Source organism: Equus asinus, chromosome 3 (genome assembly GCF_041296235.1).
Source record: "Equus asinus isolate D_3611 breed Donkey chromosome 3, EquAss-T2T_v2, whole genome shotgun sequence".
Lineage (NCBI taxonomy): Eukaryota > Metazoa > Chordata > Mammalia > Perissodactyla > Equidae > Equus > Equus asinus.
Genome location: NC_091792.1, coordinates 100,336,514 through 100,353,588, shown reverse-complemented (window position 1 = coordinate 100,353,588; position 17,075 = coordinate 100,336,514). Strand labels below are relative to the sequence as shown.

Here is a 17,075-nt window from a genome sequence, read left to right as displayed (position 1 = left end):
AATTCATGTCAGAATCTGAGCTGATTGTATAAGGGCTATGAAGACATGCCTCCTCCACTTCACGTGCATAATTGTGGTATCAGGGAAGAAGCCCTGAGTTAAATGTTAGAAAGCATTGGTTGTATTGCTGGAAAGTGAATATGTTCTCCACCAGGGCTCAGCAGACTAACTCTGGCCTGCTGCTTGTTTTTGTGTGACCTATGAACAAAGAATGGTTTTTACATTTTTAAATGGTTGGAAAAAATCAAGAGAGAACAATATTTCTTGATGTGAAAATTATATGAAATCAAATTTCTTTGCCTGTAAAGTAGATTTTATTGAAACACAGGCATACTCATTTGTTTGTGTATTGTCTATGGCTGCTTTTACACTACCACAGCAGAGTTGTAGAGTTGTGACGTAGACCATATGTGGCCCCTAGAGGCTTGAATATTTATTATCTGGCCCTTTACAGAAAAAGTTTCTGACGCTTGTTCTATATCAAATGTGCTTTTGTTCCTTCCCAATTTGTTCTCCTATTTTTTTCATGTCAATAAATCCCTTCTTTTTCTTCCAGTTGCTCAGGCCAGAAAACTTAGCGTCATCCTGAGTTCCCTACTTGCTCCCGCATCTCACATCCAGGACATTAGCAAATCCCCCAGCTCTTCATAACACAGTACATTCCATATGCAGCTTCTCTGCTCCTACTCTGGTTCCACCTATTATCATCTTTTACCTGCATTCTCACAGTCACCTCTTAACTTCTTTCACTGTTTCTGTACTTGCCTTTTTCGCTGTAATCTTGATATAGCAGCCAGGGTGATCCTATTAAAATTTAAGTCAGATCATATTGCTTCTCTCGTTAAATCTGTCTAGTGGCTTCCAATGGATCCTCTTCTCACTTCGAGTAACTCCTCGCACTGTCCTTTAAGGTACTACTGTACCCCTCTAGTTAATTGCCTATTCTCTCCCTTCCTCGCCCTGCTTTAGATACCAGGCCTGCTTGCTGTTGCCTGGATATGCCAGGCACACTTCTGCCATTAAGGCATTTTCACTCTGCTGTTCCCTCTGAGATTTGTTTTTCCTCCAAATATATATATGGCTTGATCCTTTTCTTCTTTTAAGTCTTTCCCGAATGCCATTCTATTTAAAATTGCAAATCTTCACCCCCATCACACATTCCCTCTCCCTCTTCCATGCTTTATTTTTCTTCTTGGCACTAACTGCTATCTGACATACTCTATATTTTACTGGTATTCCTTGTTTACTGTCTCTTTTATTCACTGTGTATCCTTAGCGCCTACAATAGCAGCTGACACATGGTAGGCACTCAATAAATATTTTTTGACAGATTGAATGAACGAATGAGAGATGAGGCTAGAGAGATGGTAAGTTCAAGGTTATGGAGAGCCTTCTATGCTGTACTATGGAGCTTGGAATTTTATTTTTAAGATGATAGAATACTAATGAAGTTTTCAGGCATATGGGTAGAATGGCCAGCTTTTCTCTTAGAAAGAATCACTCTGATTTTTCAAAGATAATGCATAATATTAGAAATGAGTGGATCAGTTCAGAGGCTGCGAGAATAATCCAAATGAGAGGATGAGAACTAAATCACAGCACTGGTAATGTAGGGATCACGAGGAAAGGTCAGGCTCAAGAAATATTTAGGGGATAAATCAATAGAACTGGATGAAGGTAGGCGGGTGAGGGAGAGGACAAGGAGAGATGACTTTCATATTTAAGGCTTGATGACTAGTTGGTTAGCTGAGCCACCAAAGGATATTGAGAATATAGGGGAATGAGGAAAAGCATTCCATCTGGGAGGAAAATGATGATTTCACTTTGAAGAACGTTGAGTTTGAAGTGTTCATGGAAGAGCCAGGTGGATATGTCAAAAAGGCAGCTGAATATATGAGTCTAAAACTCAGAGGAGAAGACAAGGTTCGAGATATAATGTGGGTATCATTAGCATATAGCCAGTAGTGCAAACCTTTAGAATTAATGAGCTCATCCAGATATTTGGAGAAGAAAGAATACAAGATCAAGGATGGAATTTGGGAACATGGTCATTTATGGGAGGTGTACATAAGAGGGGACTTAGGAAGGTTAAGAAGACATAGTCAGAGATGTAAGAGGTAAGAATTGGCCAGAGAAGAGAGCAGTATTATGGTAGCCAGGAAAGTAGAGAGTTTCCAGGATTTTGTATCCAGTGTTGCTCACAGGTGAGGGAGTAAGTGGGAAAATAGATTAATATGTTCTGCTGGATTTGACAACATGTAGGCCACCGGTGGCCACGATGAACTTGATGTCAATGGAGTGGCAGGAGTGGAAGCTGTATTGCAGAGGTTTGAGAAGTAGATAGGAAGTGGGGAAAGGGAGCCAAAGAGAAGGCTATTCTTTCAGGGAGATTCACTGAGGATGGAAGGAGAGAAGTGGGACATTAGGCAGATGCCACTACATCTGTGAAGTTTCTTTGAATGTTCCATCCCCAGCCATCGAGCCTCCTGTGTACTGCCATGGTGCTTTGAGCTTACCCTTATCATGGCCCTTGAGCAGACTGCAAATGCTCGTGTGTTTTTCTGCTTCTTCCTCTAGGCTCTTAGCTTTTTGAGAGCAGGAACCTTGTCTTCTTCGCTATTGCAGCCCCATCAAACAGCACAGTGTGTGGCACATAGAGGACGCTCAGTCCATATTTGTAGAATGGCCAAACAAGAGACTGGAGAAGGTTTTGTTTTGGTTCTGGTTTTTGATATTAGCATGAGAGAGACATGATCACCTTAGGAGGGAAAGAGGAATGACCTAGAAGACAGAGAAGTTGAAGATATGGGGGGTAGGGTAGGAGGAGAGACAGAGAAACAGAATGAACAAATTAGAAGGAATGGTTTTTGGAGAACAGAGTGTGTGGGATCTAGAGCATAGGGTGGGGAGAAGAACTTCATTCTTAAGAGTAGAAAGAGCGAGCCATGGATGGATACAAATATAGTTAAATTTGTGAGTAAGAAAAGGGACAGGGTACTGAAGTAGCTCATACCTAATGAGCTTACTTTGTGAAGACTTTAAGGTTTGGTTGGGGGATGGAAGAAAGTAGTGAATGTTAGGAGATGTCACTGAGGGGAGAAAGGGACTGACCAAGGTCAAGGTAAAGCATTTGTGGATGGTGTTGAGAGCCCACAAGAACAGGAGACCATGAACCTGTGGGAGTACCAAGCTGCGTGGTAGAATGATTTTCTCAGCAATGCTTATCAGCCAGGTATAAAAGAAGATAAGGCAAATTGTGAAATAGATCCAGGATTGGGATTCTGCCATATTAATAGAAGTAATAGAGATGCAGGAAGTGTTGGGCATTGAGGCTAACATGAATAGGAAAATGAGGCCAGTGGAGGCTGAATGATTGCAAGGAAAAGAAGTACTCAAGCATCTCTGAAGGAGATGAAAAGATGAGTGGGAGTGAGGGTGAGAGAGCACTAAAGGCTAGAAGGCTCAGATTCAGAGTTGAAGGTTTCTGGTATAGAATAAGTGGGAGTATGGACAGGTCCCAAGGTTGACCATGGCCACAGGAGCTCAAGTGAAGTAGACATGGAGATTGTGTGAATTGAGGTGATCAAGGATAGAATGTTAGACTGTCTACTTTTGTGGACATTGAAGTTGTCGAGAATTATGTCTAGACATAGGGTAGAAAAGAAGCTGAGACCCAGGTGCCAAGTCTTTAGTGAGTGAGTGTGAAGGACTGATCAGCAAATTGGTGAATGGTAGTAATAAGGAAGAATGATGCAGTCGGAGAGCATGAACTCTCTAAGGAAGTTGCTTATCTGTAAAATGAGAGGGTTGGAACAGATGATCCGACCATAAGAAACTTTCAACTCCAAGATCATGTGAGTATACCACAGAGTATTTGGGTTCTTTATTTATTTTTTTTTTTAAAGATTTTTTATTTATTTATTTTTTCCTTTTTCTCCCCAAAGCCCCCCAGTACATAGTTGTATATTCTTCCTTGTGGGTCCTTCTAGTTGTAGCATGTGGGATGCTGCCTCAGCGTGGTTTGATGAGCAGTGCCATGTCCGTGCCCAGGATTCGAACCAACGAAACACTGGGCCACCTGCAGCGGAGCGCACAGACTTAACCACTCGGCCACGCGGCCAGCCCCTTGGGTTCTTTATTTTAAGTATTGAAATAGATCATAGAATGATAGAGGCCTCCAGAATTCCTTAGTCAGGCTTTCTCATTTTTATAGACAAAGAAACAGACTTCTGGTGGTTTAGTCACTTGCTCAAAGACACCGAGCTAGTAAGTGGCACAGCCATGACAAGAAGCTTAGTCCCTGGCTCATGCCCCTGTGTAATTTCTACTCCATCATGTTGCTTTTAAGTTTTCCTTTGCATTTCACAGCAGCATGGGTTGTTATTCAAACCTGCTGTGGTACACTTACATTAGTTCATGGCACAAGTTAATGAACCATCATTATACCCTAAACAAATTATTATTATTATTTATAATAACTTGGGCTGATATCATTTTTTAAAAACTTTTAAAAGCCCTTTTACAATTTATGTTTTGCTCTTGGATTACCTGGAAATAACCTAGTATCAATGGCAATTCTGATAGATACTTGCGTCTGTCTGTCTATCTATCTGTCTATCTATCTATCTGTCTATCTATTCATCCTACAATGATATATAATGGATTCTATATGCATATCCATATATGCATATCCTATATGCACAGCCAGCTGGATGGCTAGATAAATAGAGACAGAAAGAGAGACAGAACAGCGAAAAGATTGAGAGAAAGAGAAGAGAGGCATTTAGAACCTTGACTGTTTAGCCCGGTCTTGTCAGAACCAATCCCTTCTTCAGGATTTCTGGAGAACATATATACATAGAGGAGAATGCCATGCCAATAAACACTGTATTACATGGTGGGCTTTCGACTACAAACCTCAATGCAGATAATAATTAATTATTAACTAATCGAGTTGTGAGAATTAAATTACATATATTTATACACACATATCTACATATATATACACATATGTACATAGAGACACATATGCATAGAAGAGTACCTGGCTATTATAAGTACTTAATAAGTGTTAGGTATAAGTATCAAATTGTCATAATTATTATTATTAGTTGGTTCTTCTAGATCCTAGGCAAGTAATCTTGCCCAGCTCCCTGACAGTCTTTCATTGATGTCTCTTGCTCATGTGGCCACTTCTCCAATGCAAAGGTCCCCACCCCAATGCAGTGTTCTCCAGTGCAAAGCCTGGAGGGGTGGTAGGCCTTTGTGTTCTGCGTAGCCCACGGCTCACGAGGCTATGCAAAGTCACATGATTTGGTTGCAAGAGCTCCCTGTCTTGCCCTCTCTGAGCACCCATGTACAAATTCTTTGGTCTTTCTTTAGCTTCAAATCACTTCTTTCATGTTCTACCAGAAGTTCAGTATATGGACTCAAGATGAGGACCCCCTCACTGCCATTGCCACCACAGATAAATAATATTATGTTTATGAATGAGTTTTGAGGGCCAAATCTGAAAATTAGTTTTTATATAAGACAAAGAAAGTTAATTTGGGAGCATAAAATATCCCTCGAAGTCTTCCATTTTGCCTGCCTTTCTCTCTTGGCCCCTGCGTCCATGTTAGACTATAAACAACATTTGGATTATCTTTTTTTCCAAGTGTATGAAATTCTTAGTGGAAATTAGGCTAATGTAGTTTCTACATTTACTATGTTAGTGGAAATTAGACAAGAATAGTTCCCTCTTGGGGTTCAGAGGGCATTTTTCTGAAAAATCATTAATGTTGCTTAATATGTACAATTTAATAAAATCCCATATCATATATTTTATCCTTTATCAAGCAAATAGGAAGAATTTGGTGATCCCTGTTACTGGTATATTTATCTGTTTAGTGGATTAACAATTGTAAAATCTTAGTCCTGTTTCTCACCCACACACATTTGTGGGTGCAGTTATGTAAAATTAGAATTCTCTTATAGGTATAATTTTTTTAAAGGAAGCAGCCCCAAATAACAGAGAAACATTAGTACACACACACACACAAATTTCTTTTTCATTCTATTGGCTGAATTCTTTGGAGACTTTTATTCTGTGGACAAGTCATGATTTCCTGGCTAATGCAGGGTGTCCTACCATTTTTGGTCAAAATAGTCATTGCCTGTTCTGCCACATCTCTAGACTTGAGGAAGCGCTAAGATATATAGTGATGGAGCAAGATGAGTCAGAGGATCTAACTGGAGAATCACCCAGCCCCAAAGACAATTGTATGTTCTTTGCTCCATGGTTTTAATAACTCTTAGATAAATGGGTTCTTCACAGTGGCAAATGGATGGTTAGTTAATATGACAACTTCCCTATAAATCCTGGGATATCACGTTCTCTTGATAGTATCATATCTTGATAGGAAACACATTTGCAGTTACAGAAGCCTTGGAAAACAATGCAGTTCTTTACTGGAGCCCAGGCATTCTACCAGCTCCCCACAGTCCATGAGATACCTCTACAACAATGCTGTTTCCTCTCCAGCTTTGTCCTTTAGTCTGCCACCCCATGCACCTTGCTACTCTGCATCTCAGATAAAAGCGAGCATCAGCTCTCCCCCACCGGCTATAGATACAGTTATCTATCAGCTTGCTAGTGACCTCCCAGCTCTGGGGCCACGCCCTACTCAAAGTGTATCAGATAGAGCATTTCTAGTGAATAAAATTCTTCGCTTCATTACATGTAAAAAGATGTAGACAATTCTCAAGGAAATTACTTTTACAAGGGGGTTCATTTTATCATTGAGAGCTCATCTTGACAGAGGGAATCCTTTTTGTTAGTTTACTCAGTTTATCCTGTCTCTTGTCACTCGTGGAAACTTACGAGATTGAGTGAATCTGAGATGAGCTGGTATCCGATGAGCCATTGTGACTATTTGCTGCTGCTGTTTTACACTGAGCTGTCTTTAAATGCTCAGGGAGAAGCGCTTCAAATAGCCGCCAACCAATGCTGCCCTGAGTGTGTGGCGAGGACTCCTGGATCTTGCCATCATGAAGAGAAAATCCATGGGGTAAGTGTTTTCTGACGCACGGTTGACTCTGCATCTGTAGATCATTGACAAGGGAAAGCTGAATGCTAAATTTGTGTTGACAAGAGAGGTTTTGTTTTCTTTGTCTGGGCTTTGAAGCACCTTCAGGTGCTCATTTGACTTTCCATGGGCATTTAGATTTCCTGAATAAGATTAAAACTGTCCTATTTCTTCCATAGGCCCTACATAAATATTTGTAGGTTGAATTTGTGTCTCTATAAAGAGTAGTCTAAGGATGTTGATGACGAGGATGTTGTGATGCTGAATAATAAAAGTACCACTTTGCCTTTGTATACCACGTCCACTTTTTCACTTGATAGTTACAAACAATCCTGAGTGGGTGAGTAGAGCAGATGTTATTACTTCTATGTTAAAGATGAAAAAGTTGAATTGCAAAGAGCTTCAGGTACTTGCCCAATGTCGTATTACTAATAAGTGGTACACCCTGACCTAGAACCCTGGTCTTACTCCTGATTCAGGGCTCTTTCCATTAGAGTAGAGTTTGTAAACCTCAGCACTATTGACATTGTAGGCTTTGTTATGGGGGCCGTCCTATGCATTGTAGGATATTTAGCAGCATCCCTGGCCTCTATCCACTAGATGCTAGTAGCACCCCCATGTCCTGACAACCAGAAATGTCTGCAGGCATGATCAAATTTCCGCTAAGAGGCAAAATGCTCCTCTACTCCCATTTAGAACCACAGTACTAGAAATTAATCCTAAAGTTCTTTTATTATACTTTCTCATTCCAGAACCTTTAGGATTAATTTAGAGATATTAAATACTGATTAAAAAGTACCATTGCAAGGTTTATAATAGAAATTATGAAAATAAAATGGATACAATTCATCTCCACCCATACATAAATCTTACCCTGAGGCAGCAGGTGAGGTTGAATGTGATGGAAAGAGGCTCTTTGCTTTAATCCTCATGTTCTACCTGATACAAGACTTTCCCCAAGTTAGTGTCTCTACCCATTCAGGACAGAGCATTGGTTAGCGGGATTTGATATATCCACTCTACGCTGCTATTCAGTGTGTTTACCTAAAACTCAGAGAGTACAATGCACTTCCCCATGGGACAGGATCATCTCACTCGAGCTGCTGTCTCCTAATTACCCGAGGAAGCCCTTTTTTACTTCTGCACAATGTGTTGCTGAAAGACACCCAAGGAGGATCTATGTTGAGATTGTCTTCATACCCCGTTTCACCCTGTACTGCTCAATTCAATCCATGTTATATAGGGTGGTGTAAACTTTGCACCCACAGAAAAGGGTCCCCTGTGAAATGGAAAGTGCTGCAGGGCAGCTTGGTGATGGAGAGAATGCCAGTTCATAATGTTTGGGATAGGTGTGTGTTTCAAGGTCAAAAACACCAAGCTGAATCTTTCAAGTGAAGGGGCATCTAAAGTCAAGATCTGGGGAAAAACAGACATCTCAAGTAAGAGGTACATGGGAAATCAGGGTTCAGTAAATCTTTGCATGGACCACTCTAATGACACTTATCATTTGCTTTCTCATGTTATATTTGTGCACATGTGCAAGCTTCTCATCTTGATTTAAGATGCCTGAGAACGTTGATAATATTTTCTGTATCTTTGTAGTGATCTTCCTTGCCGCCCACCTAACCTGGCATTTAGCACTGAACTTTTCCCACAGTAGGTACTCAATAAATATCAATGACCCAAGGATTCAAACAATGAGTAAATCCCTTGTCCAGCGTATCCATTGTCCTAAGGGCATGTTGGTCATTGACCAACTAGCTGTGTGACTGGGCAGTTCTAGGACCACAGATCTGCTGGATGGGTTAGTGAGAAATCCACTTGGCCTCCTCCTTTTTCTGGGAGAGTTCGGAAAGCTCTCCTTCTCCCCTCCTCCATTGCAGTTCACCCTTTTGCTGTAATACATCACGAGGAAAGTTCTAAACTGGGTAAGAACATGTCCATGCATCGTTTAGCCATATGCAACTTTCAAAATGTACTTCCTCAGAAAATGTTATAATTGTATTTCTGGTACTTGATGTAAATGGAGAAAAAGGCTGAATTTCAGGAACTATAGTTTGATGGCAAAAATCTCTAATGATCTGCTTCTTCAAATAGAGATAGAGGAATGATTTTTTTGTCAAGACAAAATCTTCTAATTTTAATCTTAGTCTAAAGTTAAAATGATCATGTTTCTTGTCTTGCTGTTCTTTCCTTTCTTTCTTCACTTCCCCTAGATTCTTGCCAAATCCTTCTTAATAGTATTCATTTTCTTGAGTGGGTTAACTCTTGTCTGGGTTTGGTCTGAGTCTCACCTTGGCACTTGCATCACTAGGTTTTTCCTGAATGTTGGAGCCTTTTTTTGTCCTTCCAGCTTTCCCGGGAAGCAGTTTCCAGAGCACTTTCCTCTCCCTCTGAATAGCAGTAATCCTCTTTCTTTAGCTTCTGGCTGGCATCCCATAGGGCAGGTTATGGAGACTCACTCCAGTAGCTATAAAATAGCCTGGTGTTTTAAGAACTTTGCAACAGTGATCTAAAGTGAAATCTTTCCCTTAAGAGAGAGATTTAGAAGAGGCTTTAGCATGGGATGAGTGTGGCAGGAGGGGAATCAGCTGAAGTGACATTGTCGCAGGGTTGAAACAAAAGAAAGTCAAGGATGGTTTGAGCCCAGGGAGGCATGAGGAGGCCACCCTTTAAGGAAGCAGGCTTGCCTTGCTAGGGGACCTCCTTTGCTTCCAAAGTAGGCAGCATCTTATACAACTGGTATTCCAACAAGTCAGGACAAGTCCTGACATCTTTCCTGGAGTGAGGAAAACCTTTGAGCCTTTTGGCTGACTCCAGGTTATTTGAGAGTTTTACATGGGCTTATTACAGCCAGCATTTGGGGGACTATTTCATCCATGACCTCCCCAAAGCCATCCCTTCAAATTAGCCTTTGGATCTCTGCCCAGCCTTGCCAGCCAGTCAGGGAGACAAGCCTGAAATATGTTTTCCTAAAGAGGGTTGGAATGCTTTTCCCCTGTTCTTTTCCCCACAAATTAGCTTGTGAAAGGGAGGGAGAGGACCATTAATCCCCTTTCTTTTCCTCTGTACTAATTTAATCCAAGCACCAGATAATGTCGTGTCCGAGAAGATAGTGCTTGAAGACTCTGAAAAAGAAAGTGGGAGGTGGTAATGCCCTGGTGCCCACATCCGATTGAATAGGGGGGCGTGGAGGAAGAGGTCTGCTTGCCTTGCCTGTCTATGAGGCTGAAAGGAGAACTAATTTATGTGTGTGAGGGAGGAAATGAATATTGAATTCTGCAGGTTTGTTCTCCTCAAAGTAGAGGATGTAATTATAATATGCACTGAACATTCCCAGATAGTTAGTATTCTGGATCTATAACTTCCTAACTGGAACAAGTTATATGAAGAAAAATTATTTTTTTTGTTCTGTCAGTAAGCCTGGCAAATGCTTTATGACCTTATCTTTCCTTTGGACTTATGTCAACAGCCAAGCCGACATGTTAGTTGGCTATGCCGAAGAAGATATTGAAGATGTTGTCTGCAGAGTGCACTTTTGCTCAGTGTCAAAATCTCATGTTTTCAAACGGTATGAATGAGGTTAAGATGGCACAGCTAAAACTGGGTCTTGTGTAGGAGCATTGCTTTGTGTGGCTGTTATTCCTTGATTTTGCAAAGCTCTCTTTGCTGCTACAGTGTTTAGAAAAAATAAGGCTTTTGTAAATGAGTATAGAGAACTATATATATTATGTATAGATCTATCTATCTATCTAGGTATATATATATATAGGCATATGTCAAACCCCTTGATCTCTAGGCTTCCTCTGGTGAGAGGGGCATCTTTGTTTTAGGAACAGGAATAGGAGATGAAGATGGAGGGGACTCATGTGACTTTTCCCTGAGAGAGGTGGGAGTAATCCCCCTCCATGGCTCTGTGCTCTTTGGGTCACCATCTGGAGCTTCTTCTGAGGGTCTGACGTCAAGCAGTGGGATCTCCCTGCCCAGTGTTCTTTGTTGTTCCCATAATTCTCAAGCTTATTGTGAAGGGAGAATCCCTCTTTGTTTTCTGTCTCTTGAGTTAGATGATAGAGACACGTCATTGGAGAGCTTGAAGGCACTGAAGAGATTAGTGATCATGGCCCTCTCATTTTACAGGTGAAAAAACTGGTGATTAACAGGTTGTTATTATAATTTTTGTGGTCTGTGTGAAAGGTGGTGTGATTGAAAATGTTTAAGAAACGATAGTATTCTTGGTAGTAGTAAAAACGAGCTCTTGTTTTAATGAAATGAAACGTCTAGATGTTTAGAAGCAATCTCCTAACTTTTAATAGAATAAGGAAGTTCACTTCAAGATGTTTTATACACAGCCTTCAGACTTTACTTTATTTAAGATATATAAATGATTTTTTAATATTTTAAAGAATTATTTGACCTCTAATGACAAAAGTAAAAATAGGTTTATTGGTGAAAATTTGGAAAATAGAAAAGTATACATGCAGAAAAAATATCCACTAGAAATCCCCAAGCTCTGAAACTATTGTTACTGTTCTCTTAGTTATGGGCGTAAGAGGTGGCAGTGGCATTGGCGATGGATGGATGGATAGATAATAGATAGATATGGATATATGTTTTTACATAATTGTAATTGTACTGTGTGTAGATAGATATAGATGTACGTTTTGCATAATTGTAGTTATACTCTGTATACAGTTTATATCTTGCTTTTTTACATAACGTTATGTTGTAAATAGTTCCTAGCATACTCTTGGAGAACATGATTTCCTATTATCAGGCATGCGGGTAGCTTCCAATTTTCCCTAAAATATTTCAGTTTCACTATAAGGAACGAGATGGAATTCCTTGCATTTAAACTTTTTTGTGTATCATTGATCATTTTTCTTCAGATAACTTCTTAAAAGTGAAATTAGTAGGTCAAAGCATCTAAAGATTTTGCATATTGAAGCTCTGACATCTGTGGCTAAAATTCAATTTTAAGTTGTCTGTGTCTAATGATAAATCCAGTGGGAATATCACGGATAGTGCAGCCTTTTCTCAGGTGTGGTTGCGTTGGGTAGCCCCGCCAGGCTGTCGTTGCAGGTGCCATAGTGAGGGAAGGCTTTGTGGAGGACAGCTCCACCCCACTGCAGCTGTAGCAACAGCAGCGGCTATGAATTTTAAACTTTTCCCATATTTGATATTAAGAAATATTACCCAATTTTACTTTAATTAATATTTCTTTGCAATTAATAAAGTTGAATATTCTATAAGCTTGTTGCGGTTTTTTCCATTGGGATTTTTTTTCCCTTATGCTTGTAAATGCTTTTATATATTATTAGGGTTTAGTTCTAATTAATATAATTTGCAATTTTTTAAATCAGTTTGTCATTTGCCTTTTACTTTTGTTTATAATGTACTTTTGACAGACTTTAAACATTTTAACTCATCAGAACCTATCAATTTTTCTCTTATAATTTCTTCCTTTGCTTTTATGCTTAGGCTTTTCAAAGAATAAAGGTCAGTTGCTCCCTATCTTTTATTAGCCAGCAGTTTATTAGCAAGTTGTGAACTTGCCCATTTATATGCTGTTCTAAATTTGAAATTTTATGTTTAATTATAGCAGAAGTAAAAATTGATGGGAGGGGACTGGGCCTTGGCATCCACGTCCATTCCTATAATCACAGTCAGCATAGAGGTGTGAAAAGGAGGAAGAAGGCCATGAACTCATGCAGTGGAAAGAGGGGAGAGGACTGAGCATGTCCCACCTGGCCTGCTCCTTGCTGGCCCTTTAACAAGCTACCACATTTAATCTTTTAATAACCCAGTGAAGGGGGTGTTGTCATATCATTTCAGTTTGTTAGACCAGGAAGTTGACATTTAGAAAGATTAGTCCCTCACCCATAGTCCCCAAGTCAGGGAGGGCTGAGCTGGCATCTGAGAATGTGCATGTGTCCAAGGAAATCCTTGGTTTGTCCAACTCAGTGCGTACTTGCATCATTGCCCTCTTGTGCTCCCAGGGAGTCCATCTAAGGAAAGTGATCTTCATGATAGTAAGATGAGGGCTTGGTTTCCACATAATTGGATGACTGTGACTGCCTATTACTATCATTGTTACAATAATAGGACAGGTTATTAGTAATTCCAAAATGTCAGACTTAGCGTGCTTGCAACCTGGCAGCAATTTGCAGAATAAAGGGGTACTGACTTGCTTAGGTAAGACAGAGTTCTTTTGTGTTTGAGAGAGACAAATATTGTGGATGCTGGCTTGAGAAGCAAGAGGATGTTTATTTTCTGTGCTTCTCAGTGACACAGTTATAATCTCCAGATTATATTTAGGTGATTGAGCACTTGGAATGTGTGCTGTTTTTAATAGAAGTCTGTATGTGATTTGTGCTGAATCGGATATCATCATATGCCACATTTGATAGAGGCAGAGGAAAGCAGGTTCCAATATTTAAGAAAATGTTCTAGAGGAAAACTTTATTCATTAAGCTAATTTTTTTCCTACATCTTTTAAAAGGCCACCATTACTCCACTCTGCCACTGAGAACATAACATATTTTGACAGCTACTTCCTAAACAATCAACATATTTGTAGCTTTTTACATTCAGGGCTTACCCCCACTCTTACTCTGCGTCACATCCGAGAGGGGCTCATTTAGATACTTTTGGTACTCAGTAAAGGTATCACTCAAAGCACGAATCTCTGATATCACTGATGCAGTGCTAGCTTTGGGGACGTTGGTTGTATCCCAGCCTACAGTGGATTAGGAACGTTTTGTGTGTGTGTGTGTGTGTGTGGATGGGCACCCTCACTGGGAATGAGTGATCTCTGCAGTTTGTGGGAGAACTGGATGGAGCAGGTGCTTCCTGCTGGCTATCACACTTTCCCCAGGACCACGAGAGAGAGAGTGAGAGAGAAAGAGAGAGCCAGCTCACAGATATGGGAACTAATCAGGGTAAAAAGTAAAGGCAAAAAAAAACCTCACAAAAAAATGGGATCGGAGTGAAACTATTGAAAATAATATAACCATTATAAAGAATTCAGTAGATATATGTGTATGTGTGTGGGTTTTCCTTTTGGCGTTACAGATTTTTTTAAACAATGGGTAATTTCTATTTTCTTTTTGTGCTTTTCTGAAATTTTCAAATATAAATCTTAGGAATAATAAAAAGTCCATTTTTTTAATTGAGGTGATATTGGTTTATAACATTATATAAGTTTCAGGTGTACATCATTATATTTTGACTTCTATATAGACTACATGGTGTTCACCACCAAAAGTTTAGTTTCCATCCATCACTTCACAAATGTCCCCTTTACGCTTTTCACCCTCCCCCCCCACCCCACTTCCCCTCTGCTAACCACCAATCTGTTTTCTGTATCTACGTGTTTGTTTGTTTATCTTCCACACAGGAGTGAAATCATACGAGATATTTGTATTTCTCCATCTGACGTATTTCACTTAGCATAATACCCTCAAGGTCCATCCATGTTGTTGCAAATGGCAAGATTTCATCTTTTTCATGGCTGAGTAGTGTTCCATTATATATATATATATATATATATACACACCACATTTTAAAAGTGAGTTTTTTAACTGATCTCTGACTTGGAACATTGCAAACCCTGGTCTCAACCTTGCAAAGCTGGAGCCTTCTTCCACCTTTCCTGAGCTCCATCCTTCATTTGTTTAAGAAAAGCTTTGTTTCTATTTGGTCAAGTGAAAGCCTATATTCTGGCAATAATCTTCTTTTTCTTTATGTCTCTAACACACAGCATGGGACAGAGTGGGCCTCCTCCCCATGTAGTGTGTGCTCTTGCACTCATGGAGAAGTCCAGTGTACCCCGCAACCATGCCCACCATTGTTGTGTGGACATCAGGAGCTGGAATTCATCCCTGAAGGAAGCTGCTGCCCAGTCTGTGTGGGCCCTGGCAGTGAGTATGAAGTCGTACAAAGAGATCCTCTTTGCTGTGAAGTTTATCTGGTGACGTCCCAACTCTTCTCTTTCTTGTTTAGCGTGGCTCAAAGATCCCTAGCCCCATTCCTTACTGGAACCAAGATGGAGCTTGCGCTTGGCAAGAAGCAGTGTTGCAGAGTGAGGTTCATTCCAAACTTGAGATTCTGCGACCCTCTGATTTATTTATTTTGCTTTGGCCAGATGCATTCCTCTGCATTCGTAGCTCCTGAGAAGGAAAGGGAGGAAGGACAAGATCCTTTGATGTGATTCCATCACGTCAAGGTAGTTCCTCCTGCCTCTTGGCAGAGAGAAGAACGAACAAGTCACTTCTCCATGTAGTATCACCAGCACTAATTCTGCCGGCCGGTCTTTGAGATAACATAACATCTTTCTCCAAGACATGCGGAGAAGGAAGCGTGTATTTCACTTGTCTTTATTGCATCTTCACTGTGGAGATTATGCCTGCCTACAAACTGAGGCCAAGTTCAGCAAGCCAAGGGCACACTTCAGGTCCTCTCCTTGGAATCCACGCTTGGTCCAAGTACCCCTTTTATTACATTTTGGGGATATATATACCCTTTCATTTTTGTAACTAAGTAATATATACTTCATAAGAAATATGAATTATTGTCATTGCTGCATTATCTTCTCTCCTGGCATATAATAGCTAAAATTCTTTTTTTATTTAATGGTACCTGGAAACTATACTCTCTTCTTGCCTTTTCCCTTTAAAAAGGCCCCTGGTTTCTTTCTGATTCCCAAGTATCCCATTCCTGGCCATGGAGAACCATTCCAGGGATTAAAAAGTATGCTTAGGAAGTGATGAGAGTAGAATGCTTGCCTCATGCATTTCAGATATCACCCACCAGGAAAGGACTGACAGTTGCTTTGGACTGAATAACCCTGCAAGTAAAAATACTTTCACAGCAGAGTTCAGGGGTGGGATATCCGAGTCCGTGGGACCCTCTCTTACGTTTTAGGAAGGTTTCTTGTTGGCCTTCCGTGAGGAAGACATATTGGAAGCATTTTGCCTGGAGAGATTGGAGGATCAGCCAGGGCCTGTTCTGTAGTTTTCTGGGTACAAAATGAAAATGCAGGGCCTCATGTTCAAAAATAGGGAGGAGAAAAAGCTTTTTCTTTTCTTGTGTGTTCTTTCTCAACCTGTCATGTTTTTAATTTGCTTTTTAACATCACATGCCCATAGGCATGGGGATACTTACACAGTGGGTGGAGACCCCCACAGGCACTGCTCCACCCTGCTACTTGGTGCTTAGGGCACAGGCACTCCCCTGGCATCAGCATGCAGGTCCCTGCTGTGAGTGGAGGATGGCAGTGCTCATCAGGTGCAGATTGGGGAGCAGGAGGCTGAGAACCCATCTCAGGAAGGCAAGGAGGCCATGGGAAGTGGGGCCGTACGTGACCTGAGACTCTAAACCCCCAGCACATGCTACAGAGTTTCAGTCAACTTCACTGACAAGACACAGAGAGAAAGCTATTAAGAACTCCATGCAGTGACTGGAGGGTATTAACCCCTAAGCATGGTGCCCCATTTTTGCACTGGGCCCCTGATCACGAGGGCCTGTGTGACTATATTGGCCGCAGATCCATGCAGTCAGCCCTGGGATTGGCGACTGCATTCCCCAGTAATCCTTATTTCTCTTACCTTTCAGAACCCTGTTCCTATGAGGGCCGTGTGTTTCAGGATGGGGAGGACTGGCCACTGAGTCCGTGTGCCAAATGTGTGTGTAGAAATGGGGTTGCCCAGTGCTTCACAGCTCGGTGCCAGCCTCTGTTTTGTAACCAGGTAAGGAAGACAGCTTCAGAATGGATCCTTCACAGACTGTTAGCTTCACTGTTCAGGAACTCCAAGTCCCTTCTGAGATTATGTCAGGCAGGCCTGACAAGGAACAAGAAGCAAAGGCTGTTTTGTTTTCCGTATACTTTTGGAGACCACCCCTGAGACATGTCTTTTCCCCTTAGAAGCTACAGACAGGACTAATTACCAACCATTTAGGCTAATTGTTACATAATGAAGCTGAGCCTTGAGGGTACACATGAAGAAGCCG

The 17,075-nt window shown here is 40.9% G+C and overlaps 1 protein-coding gene across 3 annotated transcripts in view; it reads left to right on the top strand.

Moving 5' to 3' along the window:
- Positions 1 to 17,075, top strand: part of FRAS1 (Fraser extracellular matrix complex subunit 1) — a 419,525-nt gene that overhangs the window by 154,495 nt on the left and 247,955 nt on the right. For all 3 annotated transcript variants that reach the window (XM_044766202.2, XM_044766201.2, XM_014865057.3), the window contains exons 4-6: positions 6,957 to 7,049; positions 14,827 to 14,986; positions 16,680 to 16,813. In XM_044766202.2, coding sequence (XP_044622137.2) covers positions 6,957 to 7,049; positions 14,827 to 14,986; positions 16,680 to 16,813 — 387 coding nt within the window. The remainder of the gene's footprint in view (positions 1 to 6,956; positions 7,050 to 14,826; positions 14,987 to 16,679; positions 16,814 to 17,075) is intronic.